General features: G+C 38.2%; 2 protein-coding genes across 7 annotated transcripts in view; both read left to right on the forward strand.

The window, feature by feature from the left end:
* The window catches only part of SH3KBP1 (SH3 domain containing kinase binding protein 1), a 136154-nt gene extending 121303 nt beyond the window's left edge, over positions 1–14851 (forward strand). For all 4 annotated transcript variants that reach the window (XM_088144857.1, XM_088144859.1, XM_088144858.1 and 1 more), the window contains 5 exons: positions 3191–3300; positions 5261–5386; positions 7766–8031; positions 10792–10855; positions 11623–14851. In XM_088144857.1, the coding sequence (XP_088000983.1) occupies positions 3191–3300; positions 5261–5386; positions 7766–8031; positions 10792–10855; positions 11623–11664 (608 nt within the window). In that variant the 3' untranslated portion in view covers positions 11665–14851. The remainder of the gene's footprint in view (positions 1–3190; positions 3301–5260; positions 5387–7765; positions 8032–10791; positions 10856–11622) is intronic.
* A 3440-nt stretch (positions 14852–18291) lies between these two features.
* MAP3K15 (mitogen-activated protein kinase kinase kinase 15) overlaps positions 18292–24788 on the forward strand; it is a 73759-nt gene continuing 67262 nt past the window's right edge. For all 3 annotated transcript variants that reach the window (XM_088144862.1, XM_088144861.1, XM_088144863.1), the window contains exon 1: positions 18292–19095. In XM_088144862.1, the coding sequence (XP_088000988.1) occupies positions 18744–19095 (352 nt within the window). In that variant the 5' untranslated portion in view covers positions 18292–18743. The remainder of the gene's footprint in view (positions 19096–24788) is intronic.

The raw sequence follows: 24788 nt of genomic DNA on the forward strand, positions 1-24788 counted from the left end.
ACTTGCTGTTAGCTGTTTTTAGAATGTTTTCTAAGCATACATTTAGCATTCTTCTGAAAAAGAGATAGCTTTGTGAATTTGGAAACTTGGTAGGTAAAAAGTCAGCTCCCTCCCCTCCTTGATCAGGAAAAGTGGCTTTTGGTATGGGAAAAAACTCAGTTTGAAACTTTTGAACTGTCCCTTTTCCGAAAGCAGAATGATTCTGAAAAACAGTACCCAGGGATGAAGGAGAGGGAGTATTAAAACACTTTTATATTATATTTGTATATTTATATGTTTTTGTTTGTATTAATTATAGTATACAGAATAGTAGTTCAAATTCACGTCCTTTGTGCACACACACACAAATATTTTAGAGCTCATTAGACAATGGAGGACTACTTCAGTTGGAAAATTTACAAGTTTCCTGTCACCAAACAGATATTAAATAAGGAGAAAAGTAGAAACTTCATGATCCCCAGTAGGATCAAAAAGAAAGCATAATTTATAGCCAGGAAGAGTTTCACAAGCTCTCCCCTATTTCTAATCATATTTCTTCATTGTCATATGTTAGCATTTTTATAGGGATATAGAGAGGATATAGCAGGAGATGTCTGGCTAATGGACAAAGAGACAAGTTCCAGTTGAAGCAGTACAAATGATGTGGACTTCATTTGAAATGGGACCAGGCTTTCTGAATGAGGCAGTTCCATCATTATGTTCATCTCTTTCATCAGTATTTTCACGTTTTAAAAGATACAAACTCTGTAGTACATACAGGAAGCAGCTTTTCTTAACTGGGTGCTTTCAGTATGTTTTGGAAGTTTTAATCAACTCATCTGGAGGGCCTTATGGAGGCTACTGCAGAGCATGCTGTGTTGCTATCTTTTGTCATTATTACATTAGTGTTGTATTTATTATTGGGTTAAGAAGTGCAAATGATGTCAGGTCTGAAAGAGGTTGTACAATCCTGTTGAGAAAAAGGGCAATTACAAATTATTTTCTATTTTCCACATTTAACAACAGCATGCTAAGAACATTTAACCTTAAGTGCATCTTACAGCTTACACATTCTGAATGGTGTCCTTGTTGGTATAATTTGATGTCTCCATTCCTCATTTGATTGTGTTCTCTTTGGAAAAAAGATATTAACAAAAGTGGTGAACAAATATGTTCTAGAACATGAATAGACTTGGTGAGGTTTCCAAGTCATTCCTCAAAGTCCTTTCCTCAGAAGACCTTTCAGGAGAATGAAGTAGAAAAACAGCATAGGGAATACCTCATAGTGTGAGCAGCTTTCATTTAAGCATTGGTTGAGCCAACCCATGATTATTAGATGGGGAAGAACAGGCTGGAGCTCAACTCTTCCGAGTGGCTATGGGTTTTGGGTCCCCCAGATCCAGGAGTTTCAGAGTTTCCATCTTTGGTTCTGGATGGGGTGCCACTACCCCATTCAGACTTGGTGCGCAATCTGGGGGTTCTCCTGGACTCACAGCTCCTGCTTGAAGAACAAGTGGCAGCTGTGGCCAGAGGATCTTTGCACAACTGTGTTTTGTGCACCACTTGTGCTCGTTCCTGGACCGGGAGGCCCTGCTCATGGTTACTCATGCCTTAGTCACCACCCAGTTGGACTATGGTAATGCACTCTACATGGGTCCGCCCTTGAAAACCATCCAGAAACTTCAATTGGTCCAGAATACAGCAACATTATACATGCATCTTGTTATACCCATGCCACTCTGCGCTGCACTAGCTTCCAATCAACTTCCTGGTATGATTCAAGGTGCTAATGGTTACCTTTAAAGCCCTACATGGCATTGGACCAGGTTACCTTCTCCCAAGAACATCTGTCTGCCTTACACACTTCACATGCTCCAGGTTCCTTCTTTTAAATCTTGTCATCTTATAGGACCTAGGATGTGTGCCTTTTCTGTGGTTGTCCCTGTTCTCTGGAATAATCTCCCCCCTGATATACAACAGTCCCCAAGTCTTGTTGCCTTTAGAAAGCCCTTAAGAACTGGCTCCTCCCCCAGGCATTAGGGACCAGTTGAGTGGGAGTTGCCCTGTGCTTGTTTTGTTACATGCTTGATCACCATTTTATATTTTATATTTATTTATTGTATGTTTTTATGCTGTACACCACCCAAAGTCACACTGTTTGAGTTGGGCAGCCTTATAAATCAAACAAACAAACAAACAAATAAATAAATAAAACTATATTGAGTCTGAAAGGAAACGCAAGAGATCCTGAGTAAGCTAGTATGAAACAGGCTATCTTTATGTGTTACTTTGTACCCCATTCTTCTCAGCTGGCAAATTAAGTGTGACAGTACCAAAACAAAATGCGTATCTTAGTTTTTTGAAGGAAATAAATTTAACATCAGATAATAAATTTACATCAGGCTCATCAGCAAGACAATTCTAATTAGAGAGTGTTTCAATGTCTTATACATCATCTTAGCTTTGCAAGAATCAGCTTGTAACTTCATTATTGTGCAGGACCAAATATTCAGTGGCAGTATCGGTAACATTTCACCCTAGATCTAAGGAAAGAATGAGCATTTTCTTTGGAAAGAGAGGAAGCAATTGTATCTCACACTTCAGCCACACCATTTTCAAAAGCAACGCTATTATTGAGATTTTAGTCTCTCCATTATGTGAGAGTAGGTGGAAAGAGTTAATGGGGAAAAAAATAGCAATTTTAAAGTTAAAATGTGAATTCTATTCACTATGATATTTTTCAGGTGCTTAAAATTCTCAACTACTTCTCATTATTGCTTCTGAAAATGCTATTAAATTTAAAAATTATCTTACTCTGGTGCTAGATATAAAACTTACATGTGTTTCATTATAACAATTATTTTTGAATGTCTGATTAGGAATAAAACTGGAGGTATATCATATTTCATCTATTCTAAATTTAGAGCAAATCTTGTTTAATAATTTTTAACACATCAAATAAACTGTTTAAATTAGTTTTCAACTACTTTATTATCTTATTTTTTCAAATGTATTATGTGTAGCTGAATTTTTTAAACTAAAGGCCAAACAGAAATATTTTCTTTAAAGTAAGTAAATGCTTCCACGTGCCCCCAAAAAGAAGTCTCAATTTGACAATATCAAACTAATGTAATATGGAAATTAAGTTTTAAAAATCTCATTGAGTGACTTCATAATATTAATATGTTTGCCTGTCTTCTATGTTTTTAAGATTTGGAAGGGTTTGATTCCATAGTACCAGTAGCAGAGAAGCTCAGCCACCCAACTACTACAAGACCAAAAGCTACTGGCAGAAGACCTCCATCACAGTCCTTCACATCTGTAAGTAATATCAGCATATTTTAATTTCCTTTGTGGAATTTTTCATTTTTCATTCATAATACAGGTAGTCCTCAGTTTACAAGGGCAATTGGGACCAGAATTGCTGTTGCTAAATCATGCAGTTGTAAAGTGTGACGTCACATGACTGCACCACTTAGTGACAGCAGTTCGAGCATTCCTGCTTGGTGTCATTAAGCAAGGACCATGCGGGTCATTAAGCAAGTACTTCATGTGACTGCAGCTTCCAACTTCCTGCCAGCTTCCCTGTTGACTTTGTTTGTGGGAAGCCAGCAGGGAATGTTGGAAATCACCATCACATGACCATGGCTTGTAGTGATATTGTAATCATGAGCCAGGCACCAAGGGCCCAGAGTGCAATCACATGACCGCTGGGATGCTGCATCAGCCAGAATTCTGAGGACTGGTCATAAGTCCCCATCATTCAACTCCATCGCAAGTTCAAACAGTCACTGAACAAATGGATGTAATCTGAGGACTACCTGTAGGCATCTTTAGGGATTACACCAATTTTCATCAGTTATCCACCTCAAAAATGCCAGGAAATCATGCTGTCAATTTTCAACAGTCATGGTCCTAAGGAGTTCTGAGAGCTACAGGTTGCCTACCCAAAGCTCTGTAGTTTGGGCATAAATAGCCAGTTAGCAGCTTCACTTAAATAAAATAGTACCACTTATAGAAAGATATTCTGGAGAAGGTCACTTACTAAGATATGTGAGAGTTAGCATCCTTTAGGTGTAATTACATGGCTTCTTATTTTACCTAAGCAATTTTAAATTACACATGCTGCCTTGAAGCAATTCTCAGTGAGATATACTTCTTGATGTGTATAGGTGGCATTCTAAATTTTTCAACTAAAGCATAGTATATTCAGTTGAAATTTTCTTTCACACAGATACCTTACATAGAGTATTTCACACAGGTGCCTTACATAGAGTATTTAAAACATTTTATCTCCTTATTTTGCTTCAGTGTACTTAAATATTCTTTTTTTCCCCTATATTTTTTCCTACTATTCAAAATCCTATTTATGTCTTCTACTTTTTTCTCTTATTTTAATTAATTAATTAATTGGATATATTTGTATACTATTTCCCATATCTCTCTTGAAGCAGTTTATAGAGTACAAAATGTTGGGGGAAATTCTTTTAAAACAGCATAAGCTAATATAAAACAACATGCAGTTTAAAGAAAAGTAACGGTGAAACCATAGATACAGCATGTGTACAGGAAAGGCCTGGGTGAAAAGGGACTTGCCATTTTGTCACTAATTTTTGCTAATTTAAAAGATAATGGTAATCACACATGACAAACATAAATAGAAAAAGACTTGCAGGCAGTGTTACATACCTGCCACGGTATATGCACCTTTGTCTGGTTGGTGGGTCTCGCTGTCTTGGGCAAGAATTCATTTTATGTAGTTGCAAAGGAGGGCCACGAGATGGGATGGGCTATGAGTTCATTACTTGTGCTCATACACAACCTGCTCAGTGCCTCATCCAAGACAGATCTGAGAGAATTATGTGAACAGCTTCTGTGCTTCACATCATATGTTCCTTCTTTTGGGAATCCAAGTATGATAAATAGCACTTGATCTATACAGGTGGTCAGTGCCCAGAAATCAATAAAGCAGTACCTATTTTCATATTGGCAATACAAGTCCATATGATATAGTATTCAAACATATACTGCACTTAAAGCAGAGCTTTTAAGATCGAATGTACACATCTTTTGGGTGATGGGCAGGAGACGTTGTGACTACTGGATGGGATTTACTTTCAGTACTTTGATAGTCAGCTGATGGGAGCTGTTCATAGTTGGAAGGCCCACATCAGTATCTTGCCACTGTCAGTGTTAGTAAGCATGCAGCTGAGGGGAAATTATTTGTGGTGCATGCTTTGAATACTTGAAAATGAAAGAACATATTCTTTTGTTTCCACAGTCTTCACTTTCTAGTCCTGACTTTTTTGATTCACCAAGTCCTGAAGATGAGAAAGAAGAACAAGCTTCCCTACCACACAAAGTAGTTGAGCCATTAAAGAAAGCAAAGACTGTTACAATTTCACTTGTAAGTTACTTAAGCTATATGTAACATTCAACAAGGCTGGTACCCATGGTCCTTAATGTAGCATTACATCATCGTCGTCGTCTCAGTGAGGCACAGTTAACATGAATATTAAGCAGTTAATAGACATTCTAGTTTCTATATTCCAGTCTTCTCTAACCAAACATTCTCCAAATGAGACAAGAGCTCCCAGAATTCCCAGTCAAGATGAAAATTAGAATCCTAGCATATTTGAAGGTGCTAAATTGGCAAAGATTGCTGTAGGCTTTCAACTTCAAATTTGAGATTTCAGCAGTCCTTCCACCTCCCAAACAAGATAAAGCAAACATAAAAAATCACATGTCCATCTTGACTGAATCTAATCCACATCAGCTTTATGTTTCTCCCTTACCAGAATGTAAGGCATCTTAATATAACCATGATGATTTATTCAAGATTTGCTATTCTTCCAACTCTGTTCCAACCACTTAGGAAAGAGAAGAACCATTGTAGAACAGGATCCCTTACGCTTAACCTTGGTAGGCAGTCTAAAAAGATCAATAGTATTGACTGCTACTGAGAAGTCAGGTAGGACACAAAAACTTCATCCAGATCCAGATGAATATTATTGATCAGTGACCAATGTCTTTTTTGTCCCATGCCTTTATATCACATCCCTAAAAAGGGGAGACTAAAGACAGAATGGTAGTTGATTAATATAGCTGAAAGCAGAAAAGGCATGTTCAGGAGGGACTGCACCACTGCCTCTCCTTCAAGTAGACAAACAAATTATATAGCAAGGAAAACTTTGTCTTCCAAAATATCTGAGAACAGAATTTTTCTGCTTGGGCAGACATTGATTGCTGCTTTTTTCAGATGAACACAGTCCTATTCACACTGAGTTCTATGGAACTTATTCTTGAGTAAATGGGTACAGAATTTCAATTTCATGCTTAGCTGGCAGGCAGATGCTTAATTTCATGTTGCAGTTATTTTTTCCTTAAAAACTCAGTTCCTCTCCTTTACACACATATCTTTACATTTTTCTGAAACTATGGTATTATAGTTCTGGTGTATAGGCATGTAATAAGAATAAAAGGTACTCTTTATTCATCTTCAGATCCCTGGATAGTATGTTTAACATACAATATGGAGTTTACAGGGATTGAATCTTAGAATTTATTACTGTAAAGTGTGTTCTTCATTTCCATCTTACGGTTCCTTCAATTGTTATACTCATATAACTGTGGAATGATAGTTCTAAAGCATCTCTGTAGTGGCAAAATTACAGTGGTACCTCGGGATACGAACTTAATCCGTTCCGTGACTCTGGGCGTATCCCGAGTTGGACGTAACCCGAAGGAAATTTCCCCATAGGGTTCAATGTAAATCCGGTTAATCCATTCCGCCCTCCGAATTTGGTCGCACCCCGAGGCAAATTTCCCCATAAGGTTCAATGTAAATACGGTTAATCCGTTCCGCCCTCCGCCCGAATTTGGTCGCACCCCGAAGCAAATTTTCCCATAAGGTTCAATTTAATTACCGTTAATCCGTTCTGGCGTCCGCGGACCACACGTCAGGGGCGGGAAAACGGCCGGGCGCGGCACGGCGGGAAAACGGCCAGGAGCAGTGCGGCGGGAAAACAGCCAGGCGCGGTGCGGCGGGAAAACGACCAGGCGCAGCACGGCGCGGTGCGGCGGGAAAACGGCCGGGCGCCGCACAGCGCGGCGGGAAAATGGCCGGGCACTGCACAGCGTGAAAACGGCCGGGCGCGGTGCAGCAGGAAAACGGCCAGGCACTGCGCGGCGCGAAAATGGCCGGGTGCCACGTGGCGCGGCGGAAAAATGGCCGCGGACCACGTGTCGGGCGGAAAAATGGCCGCGGACCACGTGTCAGGGCGGAAAAATGACCGTACCCCAAGGCGGAGTTCGCACATCGAGGTAAATTTTTGCGGCTGGAGCTGGTCGTAACCCGAAAAGTTCGTTAGTAGAGGCGTTCATATCCCGAGGTACCACTGTATTAGCTAAATCTGATAGCTCAAAAAAAAAAAAAACCTAAATGCCATCCCTTAATCTTTATTTCTAGTATATTGTAGAAGCATTATCTTCTTTTGGCGTACTATAGTCTTCTTCATATTCCCAATTTTTTCCTTCTTTTTTGACATTCTTTTGAGGCAGAAATAGCAATTCAGAATGAAGTCTGTCCAATAACATCCTTAGGGGTGACAATGTGGCTCAAGATCATGTCTGCTTGTTGATAAAATAATGCTTGAAAGGTTTGAGAAAAGTATGATGCCTCTTTCATGACCATCTAATGTACAAAACAAAACACAGCTAGAAAAGTATAGCTTGCTATTCCAAATATATTGCTTCTGAATGTTTTTGTTATCTTTTTGTTCCATAGGTATCTGATAACAAAGCCTCGTTGCCTGCCAAGCCAGGAGGCTTAACAAGTGGAGGTGCTTTATCTTCTTCACTATCTTCTTCATCTATACTTCATCCAGTTTCAGTAGGAACAACAGGCCACAGGTCAAATTCCCCTTCTTTATTCAGTACTGATGGAAAGCCAAAGACTGATCACTCAAGCCAAGGTGAAGCAGCTTTGGAAGAACTAAGGTCACAAGTTAAGGAGCTACGCACCATCATTGAAACAATGAAAGACCAGCAAAAGTGAGTATTCTAGTATTGTTCCTTGTATTAATCAGATAGGGCAACTTGGGTTTTTGTTGTTGTTGTTGTTCCATTAACTTTTTCAGTGAACTTGTTCAACTGTATCTTTTTCACTAAGGCTGGTAGATAAAAATGGAAATGCAAGCCAACACTATAAACTTGTAGCAGGGCTTTCCAAGCTGTATCCCACAGCATAACTTTGCTATTTCCTTGTTTATTACATTTTTGTATTATCGCCTAGTTTGAACAATTTGATTTTAGGCTGCATAGAAAAAGAAAACCAAAAGCCATAATTAATTAATGCAAAATAACCTAACTCATAAAACACACTAAACAATAAACTGGTGAACAGAACTGAAAACTTCTGCAAACTCACCCACTGGAGACTCAGCTGAACCTGACTCCAAAGCCAACCTGTATTTGTTATATGAAAATATGTGATTAAAGAAACAAAAGTTAGCTTCACAAACAAGGTCTTTCTGCTGTAACGTGGGTTCTTAACTTCACATCTGTTTTTCTCCCTGAGTTTCCAAGCCAGTTAAGTGTGAAATCTCTGCATGTAAGTCACTGAACATGAAATCTATATACAGCAGAATAACTTATTTGGACTGAGCTGTAGAAACATGCTGACCTTTGCTGTAATTTGAGAAACACAGGAGTCAACTTCAGCCCTGTCTGCAGTACTACCTGCAGTATTAACAATGGACTACAAGGGAGAATGACTCCTTCTACACTGCTCTCCAGATTGCACCAAGTTTTTAACAGGACACCTAAGTTGCATGACTGTTTTACACTTCTCTCTCAGTCCAACATGCAGTACAGAAAAGAACAGATCGTGTGCGGTATTGATGTAACCAACGTATCTTCAGATTCTGCCAAATCCCCACCTGCATCCAACACCTCTAGACAGCACTGGATAGTTGTGAATTTATATTATTATATCAATTATATCCAATTTGTATTATTTTACCATCAGTGTGACTACAGTGCAGGATTGTCAAAAAAACAACTTTCTCCAACCTGGGATCAATTAACTGTGTTTTACTTTGGAAAATGCATCAATAGTTACTTTTAAATGATTTGCAGTAATGCAAAATATGTGAGGAAGAGAAGAAACTCTTCAATTTGCTATTATTTGTGAGGTTCTTGGGAGGTAGAATGCCCCCTCTTAGTTACATTAAATTATTATATTTCTCTAAATTTAGTTTTGACAGGTAGCTCATAGCTGTCTTTCATGACTGACATATAAAAATATAGGCCCTATATGAACCAGGAATCAACTGATGTTTTTATTTACATATTCTGTTTCTGTTCTTCTTTCTCTTTCTGCTGAAATTCATTTAATTATGTTTTCCCTCTGACTTATGTTCTGGGTTTTCTTCCAATAGTCTATCAGTATTCTATGCCTTTGAGAGTGCTCACATCTCATGGATTTGTATTGGGCACTTTCTCCCACCAATATTTTTATCTATGTATTTAATTTGTGTTTTCCTCAATTCTGCTGATGTATATCTTGTACATAATTGCTATCGCTTTTGGCTGCATAATGGCACTTGCAGCATTTGTAAATATGAATTGGTTTTAAAGTTTAAGGCTGAATTTTAAAACTTTTTGATGGACTTGAAAGAAAATGAAATTTATGTTTGCCGGTTTTTTAACGTGTACATTGAAGAGTTTCTGATTGTTTAATTTGCCACAAAATACTTAGAAATCGGAAATATGGTCGATATTCCTATTTACTGTAATTAATGATACATGTCTCAAGCACCATGATTAGTTCAGAGTGACTAAAGCAATTTTTGTATTATTCTGGGTTTTTTTCATGATCTTAAAGGATTTTTGTGCTTTTTATCATGCCTATTTCAAGTTTGGGTTCATAATTCATCTAGTCTTGATTGAATATAGTGGTAAAAATTCTGCTAAGTTCTGCCATAAAGGCCAGGGCAAGTCTGAAATTACATTCTGAAATTATATTCTAAAGAAGTTAGGGAAGTTTGCAATAATCAAGGTCAGTATCCATAGAATATTTTCTGTACATCTGTTATTCAATTATTGCCTTCTGTGCCTGTCAGCTTCACTTTAAAATAATTTTCTAGGAATATATAATATCCTGCTGGTTGATTTTTTTCCCTTAATGTAGATAGGCATTAAAAACAAGCATGCTATGCTGTTCTGTTCTGTTCTGTTCCCAGGTGAAATTCTAAAAACTCTTGAAATTGTAGGGAATTTCAGTGCAGAGCTCACAACTGTAGTTGCAACAAGGATTTGGAGAATCCCAAAGTGTGCATGTAAGGATCTCTTCAAAGCAGATATGCAACCTTTTGGTGGCTGAGGACTACCCTCAATATTTCTAAGGGGGCCATATATATCTGTGTGAGAATGTACGTGAAAAAGAAAACAAGAGTTTTGGATCTGATTAAGCACAGCAGGAAGAATTGTACTATTTCCTAATTTTTCATCCAGAAGCTGCAGTTCTAAATATTTCGTTCCATTTACCATTGCTGAATGGGCAATAGTAGCTTTTCTCAGTTATATTCGTTTAGAGGAAACATTACAGAAGGAAAGAGCAAACTATTTATTCCATTAGAAATTGGAGCTGTCACTGTTAAAGTTTCCCTTTTAAGACTAGAGATTCAGTCACAAAAATGTTACAAATTCACGGGTATGCAATACATTTCTAATGAAAACTGGTAAGTAACGTCGAAAGTGCATGCCCCCTGGTGATATGGTCATTAAAATGTTTGTTTGTTTGTTTCCTAGAAAAGAAATTAAACAATTGTTGTCTGAATTAGATGAAGAAAAAAAGATTCGGCTACGATTACAGGTACTTGTATATGTGGCATAAAGCAGCTTTATAAAGCTATTAAGCTAAAACATAAAAAAAACTTTTAATGGAACCTTGTATCTCATAGTCCAGTAAGTTTTGTTTAGCATGAAAGATAGGAAATAAAAAATAAAAATATGTTTAACGTATTTTTTCCAATATTAAAATGTTTAACAATAGCCAAGAAAATATTATTCATCAGCCTTTTGAGAGGCTTAGGATCAATAAAATTTAAGTTTTGTGCAGAGAAACCTTTTATCTTTGTACTGTTTTCTAACTGGTAGTGCTTTTTTCTGTACAGAGAAAGTATGTAGGTATTTTCTGTATGCTTTTCTGGAGAGGCAAATAGTAGCTTTAGAGAATAGTTTAATCAGGAAAACAAAGCAAGAGCAAATATTTTTAAAAATCTCTTTCAATTTTCCCTTTCCAAGCAGCTCCTTTGAACTAAAAAAAAGAAAAGGAAAATCTAATCATGGATACCTTGTGTCACATTTTCCCCTTACAGTCTCCTATATAAAACTCTTACATTACAATATACTCTTGATTTAAACCAAGCTTTTAAAAGAAGTGATTTCTCTCTCCTTGTGAGTTCCTGTTTCTGAAGTTGTATCACTTTATACATATGGATTTTATTCCCTTTCTTAACAATTCCTAACATTAAATTGAAGATGAAGAGTTAGCATGTTGGATTGAACAATGGGTGACATAAATGCTTGGTAAAATAACTAGTTGATGGATATAGTTTAATCTGATTTTCTTCTTTTTAGATGGAGGTTAATGATATAAAGAAAACTCTTCAATCAAAGTGAATTCTGGATAGATGGAATGTTGTATTAATTCATTATGACAGAGACTTTATGCCCCAAACAAAATAACTTTGTGCCAAATGATTAAAAGATCTGCCTATACTTCTTTGTTTGGACAACTAGCACAAGAGTTTAATAGCACAACACAAATTCCAGTGAAGAACAAAAATTTCTATGTGATACACTTTCTTGAAATGGCACTGGTTGTGACTGAAATTTTTCTTATTGTGCTAAAATCTTTTCTGCTTCACGTTCACAGGCAAATTGAAAACTCAGGCAGTTTAGTTCATAGTGGTACTATTTTAATGATATTTTCCATAAGTAAATTGTTTATCAGTTTACAGGTTTCATGAGTTTGACTTTTTAAATTGTCTTTTGTCACAGATTCTTAAAATGTTTGTATTGCATATATCCAGAAATGAATGTTGATATTGGGTGAGGGGTTTGTTTCTCTTAAAGCAGCTTAATGTGTGTTGTTTTAAATACAATTACATATGCAATCTTATGTCCAAAAATTATCTACAAGGTGAATCTTAAGTTTGTGTATAAATGGTATATTTAAAAAGAAAAAGAAAAATCTGGTCTTTGCAATGATTTGTGCCTTCTTTTGCCAAACATGGATTGGAACTGGTTGTAGGCCAGATTTTAGAAATGTAGCTATCACAATGAGGCCTGTCTATCTACTAGAGGTCCGTCTTTCAGCATATTAACTGCTTGCTCATCAAAATCTTTATTTTTGATCTGATTTGATTCGGCTAGATGATGTAATGACCACACTGAGTTTGAGGCAGCTTTATTTTAACTAGTATTGCTTATTATTATTATTATTATTATTATTATTATTATTATTATTCTGAGAATTCACTTTGCTTACTGTCACTCAAACTTTAAACACCCACTTTTATCTCCAATTTTGCACATCTTGGGTGGACAGAACATGCATCATCTAAGAGCAAACAAGAATAAAATATAAATTAACAAGAGAAAATTATATTATTACTTGCACAGAAAACTGTGTAATATTAACCTCATTTAATCAATTGTAAGCCTGCAAATTTGGGATGAATGGTTTCTGTATTGGCATCTTACCAAATGACTTATGTCAAAGCAGTGTTTACATCTCTATTGCAGATAGTGAAGATTTCAGCTTTTAAAGGCAAAGGAATGTATATGTGTTTGCATAATATATGTGCGATCTCTGAGACGTGCTCATAACAAAATTATAGTTGGATTTCTTATTTCCATAATAGAGTACATTAATAGTGCAATCCTATGCATGTGTATTGGGATGAGTTTTGTTCAGTTCAGTAAAATGTATTATCAGATAATGGTATGAAAGCTTGCAGCCTGATTTTACAACCCATATTCCCTTACTACAGAATAAACATTAAAAGCAGTAAGACTTACATGTGAATAAACATGCATAGGATTGCACTGAGTGTTCTTGAATACCTGAGATATGTGTCCTGCTGAAATATCCATCTTTGGTTATATAATAGTATTTTAGTGTTTCTCTTTTCACAGAGCTATGAAGTTTACATTAAATATCACATGGTGACTTTATCATATCAAATATAAACATTTAATATTTATCATTTAAATATCTACATTTAAAGTTGCTAACTTCTATTTGTTATTGGATAGGAGACTTAAAAGTATTGCCATGACACCCAAAAATGTCCTATAATTGCATTTATTAATAGCTTCATATCAGGATGGAACATCCAGGTTTGAAATTTAGTAATGCATCCAAATACTTATATTAATCATGTATATTTTCCTTTATTAACATTGATACAAGCACACTAATCAAAAATTTGTCACTGTGATATCTTTCAGGATTTTAAGATTACATTAGGATTTCTGTATTAAAATGACCAAATCATCTTGATGAGTGTTTTACATTGAAGCATGAAAGTAAATCATGGAACTGATTTCTTGGTCTTCACAGCATTCATGTGATAAATCAGTGTTAGCCCTTGTTGTTTTATCAAACAAACTTGATTTCCAGTCATAATCTAAGAGTGTAGAGTATTGTGCTGCAACAAAGAGGTCTAGGCAGTGTTACAGTGTCATGATCTATAGACACCAGCTTAAGTACTTAAGAGTGGACAAAAGGCTGTAGGACCTTGAAATGCCATAAGTCCATGGTCATGGCAGTTCTTTATCAGCATGCCATTCTGAATGTTTTCTTGGAAACGTGTATCAAGCTGTGGAAACTGGTGGGAAAGATTACTAAAAATGCTGTGAGATAGAGGGCTGATGAGGCATTATTACTGCAGCAAAGGAACTGTTTTCTATTGCATCAGATATTGCTATCCTAATGAATATTTTAGGAGGAATATTTGGTTTCTTTGTGTGTCCACATCATTCTCCCTGGGATTTAGTAATCTCTGTGTCATGGAAAGTAATCAAGTGTGACCTGGTTCTTATATTCTTAGGAGTGCAAAATCTGCACTCTCACTGTAACACCTTCAAAAGGGTTGCCAAGTTGTAATTTCAGTGTGGCAGAAGGTAGAAATAATGAAATACGTTGGGAGTAATAATATATTTATTTTTTAAAAATAAGTTTAAATGAAGTTTTTGTCCTTGTTCTGCCAACATCTTTGTCCCGCTCTTTGAAGAGCAGGCCCAGCATTGCCACTCAAAACCCCAAGTGCAGCCACTAGCCTGGAAAAGGTTGCACCACTGCTCTACTAAGATGCCAGTGTGAAACGGACCCTGATGGTTTGGAAGTGATTTTTGCATGACTGAGCCTGAATCTAAGGCTAAACAGGCTCTGCCCCAGTTTTCCTATTAGACCTTTCTAGTTCTCTTAGAGGTTTTCTAGCAATAAAGATATATAGCTGCTAGCTTCAACATTGTGGGAATCCAACAGGAGGACAAGTAGTGTTTCTAATTTATATATATTTGAAACTTGGAATAGTTTAATAGGTTTTTGATTTCATTCACTTGAAAAACTTACTGTGAATTGTTACAATATAGATTCAAAGACAGAGCCTTGAAAACTAAGACGTTCTAAAATCTTATTTTAAAAGAAAATGAAATATTTGAGTTCAGCATCGATTGACCTGAAATCAGGGTTCTAATTCCTTTTTCTCTTCCTGTTATGTTGGTAAATTGTCATTTTATAAACCTGTATCGAGGAGTCCAATGTATTGTGATTTGTAAAATAAGATTAAATGAGATTTTATGGAAATTCTTTGTTTAATGCATTGATTTTTTTTTTTGAAATTTGAATTGTTTATTCTGCATTATATTTACAGATGGAAAGTATTTTACATATATATATATATATATATATATATATATATATATATATTCAATTCTTTAAAAGAAATTGCCATTTCAGAACTATAGGTAAAACAATTATTTTGGATACTTTTTTCTTTGAATTCGACTAAATTGCACTCACAATAAATGACAGAAATAAAGGGGCAGTTAATATTAGTTCCATTTATTCTTTTATTTCTCGTATTTTCTTTCATATTTAAGTTGTATTATCAGATATAAGAAAACTTTATACTGAATAGTTTGTCACACACAAACCACATTTTTAGTTTAGTTACTTTATCCTCCACTTTTATTGTGTTCGATATCTTCTAGGTAAGACAAGTCAAAATATTACTGTGCAGTCTGAATATTGTTTCTGAGCTCAGTGTAATATATACCTAAGCAAGCTGGGGTTGTTAAACTTGGACATGCAGTGACTAAGTCAAGATACCCATGAAGTAGGTTGAACTGTGGTGTATGAATGGAGATGAGAGATGGAGAATTGCTGTAGGTATGGGTAGGGGATCAGGGCCATGAAAGATGAGGTGAGAGGGATCCTGGTAGTGACTGGCAAGGGCACATGGTGGAAGGGTGCTCTCAGGATTAAAAATCTGAGGCCACCCCCTTATTTCAGCTCAGCAACCAGGTTGACTGGGCACTGGGAGCTTTGGGTTGTGGCTGCTGCCAGATATGTTATAAAAAACTCATCTGTGATTTCACTACAGATGAAAGACAGCTGCTTTTTATCACTGAGACCTGAATGGGTTAGAGGGGCATTCTCCTCTTGGAAATGGGCTTGTCAGGGTTTTGGATCTGGCATCATAATGTGCCATGGCAGGGAGAAGAGGTGGCAAGTGTCACTTGGGAGATACAAGTAAGTGAAGTTATTGTTGCACAGATAATGTCAAGCCCTGTGAGGCTGTCAGATTCAGGAAACAAAAACCATTTGGATTTCTGGAAAGATCTAGTACAGTATTGTGACAATTCTGAAAGTCTGCTAAAGCAGTTCTCCAAATCAATTTATATCTAGCATAATTAAAGCAGAGTCTTGAGAGTCTCTTTAAAATGCCTACCCACCCCCACCCTTCCAGCTGAGTTGTCTCTTTTGCAACCATCCTGTTTTCTCCCCTATGTTTCCAAGGCCTGCTAGACATTTCATCACAGATAACCAAATGTGAGGCCTTGTTTCTGCAGTTGGGCTGTAGGAACAAGCTAGGATTGCTGCTATTGTACCAACCTTTTTGCTGAAAAACAGCATCCCTACCTGAGCTGCAACTTACCACCTTGTTATAATGGACTTCCCAAAGTTTATGCTGCTGGGGGAAATCAATCTGCTTTCCTTGGGGGAGGAGTTAGAGGTAGCCCTTGAGTAAATGAGAGACAGAATATAATAACCTCCATCCATAGTATTATGCTACCTGATAAGGGGAGATACACGTAGACTTATTGAGATTATTATTTCATGTAGCGGTAGCAAGTTTTTAAACTTAGAAGAAATGCTGCTTCTGATCAAATAAATCAGATTTATCCATTTTTCTTTTCTTTTTTGAAAAGGAGGATACAGTAATTTTACAAAATAAAAGTTGGTTTTCACATAATTTCAAATATCAAACCATAAATCTTCATTTAGAGTCCTAACAGATAGGTTAACAAGCAGGCAAAGCTACTATCAAACCAGGTTATGCTTTATGAACCAGAGCACAGAGTATTGAAAAGGAAAGGTTTCTCACTGTTCTGCAAGAAAGTGTGATGAATTTTGCTTTATGAGGATTAGCATAGTTGGTAAGATTCCAAAATATACAGGTTTTCTGTGGCCCACACAAGTTTCGTTTATTTATTCCAATTATATGTTGGTATTCTTCCAAGTAACTGAAGGACAGCACTGGATTCCTATCAGTCAAAACCTTTACTGGATGCTTTGTTCCCATAGCCTGAGAAAACTCCCAAGAATACTGTGGACAGCCATGAAAACAATCCAATGGATCATCGAACAAATCAACTCAGAGTTCTCAGTCGAGACACAAATGACCAGGCTCAAATTATCCTACTTATGAGAAGACCTATCTCTTTGGGGAAGGCTCTAATGCTGGGAAAGGTGGAAGGAAATAGAAGAAGGGGATGACCAGCAGCAAGGTGGATGAACTCAGTTACAGTGGCAATAGGTGAACTGTTGGAAGACCTGAAAGATCAGGTTAGGGATAGATTGTCATGGAGAAAATCTAGCTATGTGGTCACTAAGAGATGACAACCACTTGATGGCACATAATCATTCAACTTCTGATATATTTATCTTTAAAGATGTATATTTGACAAATCTCATTTCAAGAACAGTTTTTAGTTTGTCACAAGAATAGCAGTCTCTTTATTCTTTTACACATACTACTTATGGCCTTTTCCTTTCTTTTCCCTCTTTGTACTCCAGCTTTTTTATTCATCTGCTTTTCTCCTCTTTGAACCCCTCAGTTTCTCTCTCTCTCCAATCCTCTTAGGGTTCCTGCCTGCCTTCTTTATAAGGAAGTGCCACTTAGCTTTTTCCTTGCATTTGTCTGTTTCATCACAGTGGGAAGGTTAAAAAAAAGACCGACCACTAAAGTATACAGTATGAAGAAAACTTGTCTCACTTTTCTTTCCATCTTAGCCAAGGCAAAGAACTGAAAGAATTAACATGTGCTTATATCTCCCTTAATCAATTCCATATTTTGAATAAAAAGGTGTTGAATGTTTTGCAGAGTAGTGTTCAAATAGTCTATTTTAAATTTAATATTCAAATGTATATTACATCTGAAGCTGTAATGGAAACTAATTGATGTTATAAAGGCAATTTGCATCAGGTTTCCTTAGCTGCCTTTGATAAAAGTATTTCTGATAGGTCTACAAAATACAGTTGTTATTCTAGTGGTCTGATTATGATTTTGGAGTACAGTTTTGAATTTTTCTGAATAGAGGCAGTACTCAGGAGTGATTGGCCCCATCGGAGTTAAGCTATTTTGCCTTTCCACTGTCATATCTCTGCAGCTCCGGTTTGTACCAGAAACCTATTGCAATTTCCTATTTTGAAATTACGGGTTTCAACAATCAGCCGGTTTGAAAATAAACATTTCCCCAAATCAAATCTCTATTATTTAAAAAAAAAAAAACCTTTTGAGTGACAGCGTTATACAATTCTATCGTGAAGGACCCCGTATCTATATACTTGTGATACAGGTCCTAGAGTATCTGAAACAGGTCTAACGACAGTGATTTAATACGATGATCAGAGGTTGAGAACGACGTATGTGCGGAAAGGTAGGCCATCCTTCTAGGAGGAGCCGAAGCGACTTTCCGTCCTCCCTAAACTCCGGCCGTCCTCCGCCTCTTTTAAACCCCTCAGACTTAGCCGGGCATCAATAACCGCCGGCGGCTGGGCTGTGGACAAGCGTCAGCGCCTGGCAGCGTCCGGGCGGGAGAGGCGCCCCTGAGGGCGAGGCAGGTGCCGCCGCCAGTCCTGACCCGAGAACCGCTTTTAGAAGCGGAGGTCTGCCAGGCGACAGCCGGCCCTACTTCGCTCAGCGACAGGAGCGCTGTCTAAGCTTTCCGGAGCTCAGCTGGCCAGCGGTAGAAAGGCACAGCCCAGCGGGCCGCCGTTGTCTCCCTCCTTCCACCTTCGGCTGCGCGCCGGAAAAGTTACTTCTCTCCCTGCTCGGCCGCCCCTCTGGCTTCGCGTTCTGCGACGGGCGGCGGCGGGACTCGAGGCAGGCGGTCGAGCGGGAGAAAGCCCTGCGCCCCTCCGCCGCGCACCCTGACCCACATAGCCCCGGCTGCCGGGCCCCATGGAAAACCACGTGAGCAGCGGCGAGCAGCCGGGAATCAGCGGGGACGCCGAGCAGGTCAGCCCTGCGAACGGCGCTGAGGCAGTTGCGGCTTCCGAAGTGGCCTCGGTGGTCTTGGCGGGCGGCTGCGGAGATGCGAGCAACGGCCCGCTCGTGCGCCCGCGGCCGCTCCGAGCCGTGTATGTGGTCAACGAGAATCCCAAAGGAAGCCCTGGGGCTCGGAGCCCCGAAGGTGGGGCGTTGCTATGCTTGGTGCGAGCTTGTGAGGCCGCAGGAGCTCAGCTGACCACGGTCAACTTCGGAGAGCTGGACTTCGGCGAAACGGCCGTGCTGGACGTCTTCTACGACGCGGGTGAGTAGCTGGCGGCGGGACAGAAGGAAGGCGGCCGGGGAAGAGCCCGCAGCCTCCGCGAGGGCGTTTCCAGCTCCAGCCCTCTGCCAGCCGCGCGTCTTTCTCTTTGCGATAACCGGCCGGGCGGACTTGGCTCTTCCAGAGTTCTTGGGGGGACGAGCTGGCGCTGGAAGCAGCAAGTCGCGTCTCCGAGCCTGCTGACTGAACGAGATAAGGCGACTGTTCACAGTTACTGAATTCTTAAAAAGAAGGGGGGGGCGGGGGAGAGAGGGAGAGGGTGATATTACACCAGATCTGTTAGCCCTGACCTCTGATCCCGAGATTACCTAACCATTGAGTAACCACAGGTTGACCTACGTATGAGGGGCTCTTTCCAGAGTAATAGCGGTGTAGAAAAGCAAACGTGCAGGGTGGAGCCTCTCTCGACATGAAATATCTGTAAATAAATAAAAGTCCGTTTTTCTGCACAATTATTGCATGTAAAGTTAGACTGCCGTTCTGGACTGCAAACCCCACCCCCGTGACAAATACAAAACATTCTGATTCTTTAAGAGGTGCTCTAGGTTTTTGCAGCCTAGATCTGGTCGGGTGCAGTAAAAGCACTCTCTCCTCGGAGCTCGTGAGCAATTGCTGCTTTTGCACACTATGCTTAGTCATGAGTAAGTCTAGCCATGGTTTTCAGTTCATGCTTCTGAGGTTACACAATACACTGAACCATAAGCAAATCACATTGGCTGTGTAGGTACTTTGGCCTCAGCTTACATTATATATGAACTGTGTAAGAGTTCAGATACTCACTAGAAAGTGAATATGTAATAGTGCAACCTTTAGAATTTCTCAGAAGTGTGCTGCCTCCAATAGAGATGGAGTAATGGTACTCTGGGCATGTGCAGACATGCCTTACCATGGTCCTAACATTTTTTTCAGAGTCAAACCGAGAAGTTAAAGAAGAATTTCTGTTCACTCTCTGCTTTAAATGAATGCAGCTTGATAGCAGTGAAGAAGACAGCCATTATATACTAGCCTGGTTTACATGGCATGCACATCTGAGAAATGTTTGGGGAAAACTCTGCCCAGCCATAATAATAGCTATGGTTGTACAAGACACTGTGCCATAAATAAACAAACTACATAGTTTAGTACAATACTGTAGATGCATCTAGTTCAAGAGAAGAAGGAGAATTGATTTTATATGGCGGGAAAGATAGTTTCCTTTGAGTTGAGGTGAATTCCTGGTGACTTCATGGACCCGTTGATGGAACTTTCTTGGCAGCAGCACAGAAGGACTTTGCCATTGCCTTTTAAGATATTTTCTGATTTCCCAGACCTAGCTTACAGATCTGGTATTCTATCAAAGCATTGACTAGGTCTGTCTTTGCTTAGTTTTCGAGGCTAGACAAGGTCAGTAGCTAGAAAGGCAGATTCTATTCCCATCTCTCACACATGAGTTAGAATACTGAAAATGATGTGACTGAATCTTATTTCCAGTTAATAGTAATATAGTAATCCAAGAACTGCAGGATAATACTAGAATGCAGTAGAAAGCACTACTAATGATGAGCATGTATTTGGGCAGCTGAACTGCGGTGTGGAAGTAGAATCACTTCACATTTCTAAGTATGCAGCAAAAGGACACATTTTACATTACCCTATCAGAACAAACACACACTATCCAAAACCAGAACAGTGCAAATATACACATATATCTATCACACTATTCTCTTTTGGGTCAAAAAGAGAGCAAAGTGTAAAAAATAATAAGCAAAAGAAACTAAAGATAGGAGAGAAGAGAATAATGAAATTTGATTTATTCTAGTACCATTAACTCTGTCTTTCCATATCTTTCCATCCTTGCAAAAGTCTTCCTTAATTCTACCACATCCACACATCTTTTCATATACTGCCTTTTGTTATTTAAATTTCTTACCTTTTTTTTTTTAACATATCCGCTTAATGAAAAAAATATTTTTCTCAGTCTTCCTTATCTTCTCAAGTAATTTACTCTTCCTTCATATATTTGTTTTGGGATTTGATTGTCTGTTATTGCCTCTTACCAACTCATTCTGCTATCTCTTTAATCTGTGAAAAGACACTCCTTTATATACTTGTAAAAGTCATGTCAACTACTTGATTTTGACATTTCAGTGGGAAAGGATTTAAGGCACAAAATATTGTTATTCTTGAAGTCTTGTACTGAATGTACTAATTTATAATATTTAACAAATATGCAGATGGAGCTTAACTTGAAGAATTAGAAGTCCACACCCTTATGAAATTGTTGTAATATACATTGAAATAAAAGTTTTGAATTATAAAAGCAACAGTGGAAAGGGACAGATACAAAAACAGAGAGAAGTCCAATTAAAACAAACCATGGGATACTACAGTGTGTTGAGTCTTAGTAAAGCAAGAAAAAATTGGTTTCAAATATGTGATGCATATGTGTCGTGCGAGAACCATCCAAAAAACTTTGTTAGTTTTGGTGTAGTAATTCTTCCTGACTTGGGCTCATCATTTATTTTGATTCTGAGGGTGCAGAATATTTTGTTGAAAAATAATGGAAAAGGAACCACCTGTAACTAACAGTAGGGGACTTCTACTCTCTCCAACCCAATGAATGGTAGAAAGAAATTGTGTAAAGGCACTTTCAACATGATAATTTTCCAAAAGTTAGAAAAGGACCAAATTTGATGGAGGGGAAGAAGCTAGCATAAGAAAAATTGAGTTCAAACACAGACCAAATCAGGCTGGGTCTTGTTGGGTGGTTGGGAAGTCCAGAAAATGCATGCCTGTGAAGGAGGAACAGTAGTTAGGCAATGGATTAAAATGTTGCTATCACTGCATTGTTATCCCGGCTCCCTTTCTTGGTCCTTGACCCAGAGTAGAACTGCTATTAAGAGGGTGGAAGTAATTCCAGAAGCCAAGTTCTGCATGTTTTCCCTAACTTGTTTACTTCCAGTGTGAAAAAGGTACATGATCAGAGGTAAACATATTGTTTCTAGGCAAAGCCAGTAGGTTAATCTGATTTCATGCAGTAGGAATTCAGAATATAGTTACTGTCTGAAATTACATCTGTCTTCATATTGATATAATTACATTCTTGGAAAAAGTGTGTGAGTGTGATTTATTTATTTCTTAGGGGGAATATGTGAAAAATATTTGTCACTTGTTGAGATGGGGTTATAGAGGTTGATTAAATAAATAAGAATGAGGCAAAAGGACAAGAATATCAAATAGATAATGATAGTCTGGTCCATACTATGTATTATGGCATCAAACGCAGATTGGCACCAAATGTATACTTGACAGAGAATTCAATGTGTTGCCTTCCAAATAATGTTACATGTTCAAAATAACAAATATGTTCCTTCAGTAGCTCAACTGGTAGAGCAGAGGACTGTAGAAGATTTGCTTGAGTCATCCTTAGGTCACTGGTTCAATTCCATCTCAAAGGAAATTACTTTTTAAAACATAACCACCCAGAGTCACTCTACAGTGAGATGGGTGGTGACAACTTTGAAAAACAAACAAACAAATAAATAAATAAATAAATAAAGTGATGTACACATGCATTATATGTATATGAAAGACTTCCTCTCCTTTCTGCTATAGTGATGAAATAGCCAATCTTTTGATCTAAGGAGTGAAATGAGTGAGAGAAATGCATGATTTGGTTTAATGGGTTATAGTTTGAGCAAATTAGAAAAGCCAGACCAGAGAATGACTAAAGCAGCCTATGTAGTTGGCTTCATGAATTGGGAATCAGATGGCCTATTTGCACTTCAATTAATATTGTACGCTTATTGTTTAACTTTGTAGGCAGAGTCTTTAACAAATAGAGCAGTTGTCCAATGGAAGATGAAAAAGGGGTAGAAAAAGGACAGGTCATCTTAAGGACAGGCAAGTAGCTAAACCAGTTGGCTCTAATGTTATTTTACAGTTACGCAGAGGGTGTTCTGAAGGCAGGCCTCGGTGTGTTTGGGTTCATGCTTCTCCAGGGGGTGGGAGATTGGCAGTGACAAAGGATCCAGATTTTTTGTGGCTGTGGTTTCCTCTTCTACCTCTACCACTGTTTCAGTCTCAATATTTGTTGCTAACTTTTTCCAGTGGTTAAGATGAGAAGGGCAAGCAGCTCTTGCAGGAGAACTAGGCAGGAGGTAGGTTTTGCATGTCTACTGTAGAAGAGAAAAAGGCAATGACTGGGGTTCCTTGTTGGTGAACAAGGTAGACCCCAAGGATTTGTTTAGTGCTCATTCAGTGGCCAGGCTGCTTGAGCTGGATGGAATAGCCTTCTCACCTTCTGAATATAAACCTTCTTGGGAAGCAGTCAGCTTCCTCAGCACTCTTGGTTCGCTCAGTTGCAAGTGGTATAATTATTCCTATCCTTCTCTACGGGGATCATAGAAAGGCCTTTCTCATTTGCATCCATGGCTGTAGCCATAAAACTTTCACTTAGTACTGGAATTGGCGATCTTTGTACTTTGTAAGTTGAAGTAAAACTTACTGTTCTCAGTATATCATGAATCAGTTGATATACTAGTATTCATTGTATTTTATACTAACAATTCCTGTTTGGTAAAAGCTTACAAGTATAGAAAGTTAGGAATGCAGTGGCTAATTTTATATGTGCATGAAGGCGGAATCACCTGCAATTAATTTCTTTTCTAGCCAGTACTGATAGCAAACATGGCAAATTTTTATGCCACACGAAAATTAGATAACTTCACTGAAGTGGTTAGAGAGGATGTAGCTTTCTTCAAGAAAATGAAAAAAGAGCTTCCTCAGATAGATAGATAGATAGATAGATAGATAGATAGATAGATAGATAGATTGTTTGTTTGTTTGTTTGTTTGTTTGTTTGTTTCCCTTTTATTGATTTTTGGAGTGCTCACCATCACCAACTCTGGGTGGTGGTTGCTTAAATCATAGATTTATGTTACGTTCATATTGTGAATTCATATCTTAATCCTTCATAACTAAAGTATATGAAACCATGGTGGTTTCACATATTTACTAAGCAGAGATGAAGCAGACATTCCTGTTTTGGAAGCTGATGGTTTACTAGGTGATGCTGTTGCATCTGAACTGGCCAAGAGAGAAGTATAGGATACTTTGTCAAGGGATCAGGAAAAGCCATAACAGGGTAAATGTTTATCAGATTTTGTTGATAACAGCTTTGAAAATTGACAAGGAATATATTTGACTGTTTACTGCGGCTGATCACACATTCTTTCTGTAACATATTTGATACATGGAGTAGAAATTCTGCAGTAACAAGTTCTGTGCTGTTTGAATTATTTAGATTCGGTTCAATAGAAAGTAGTAGCAAAACTTGCACTGTTTGTAATGCAAGCCGTATTACATGGAGAGCCATAGAGATGACCTTGGAGAAACTATTAAGGCGACAGTTACAACAACATATTTCAAGCCTGGGAAATGAAAAAAAAACATGAAAAAGGAAGAAACTCAGACTGGCTTCACCATAACTCCCTGCAGTATAAGAGAGAGGGAAGGGAAAACACAGTCAGGCCTTCAAGGTTCTATTACTGCAGCCTATCTCAATAAAGTCAAGTTCTAGTCAGTTTTGAGCAGTCTGTTTCCTGACCTGGCCTTCCGTGAAGGACTCACATACCACTTTGTATTAATTGTAGCAGCTTTATAAAATAGAAGTGGTAATTTTTGATACAGATTTT

This window comes from Python bivittatus, unplaced genomic scaffold (assembly GCF_059951505.1).
Source record: "Python bivittatus isolate LINGU-HERP-01145 unplaced genomic scaffold, Pbiv_v1 ctg000350_np1212, whole genome shotgun sequence".
Classification (NCBI taxonomy): Eukaryota; Metazoa; Chordata; class Lepidosauria; order Squamata; family Pythonidae; genus Python; species Python bivittatus.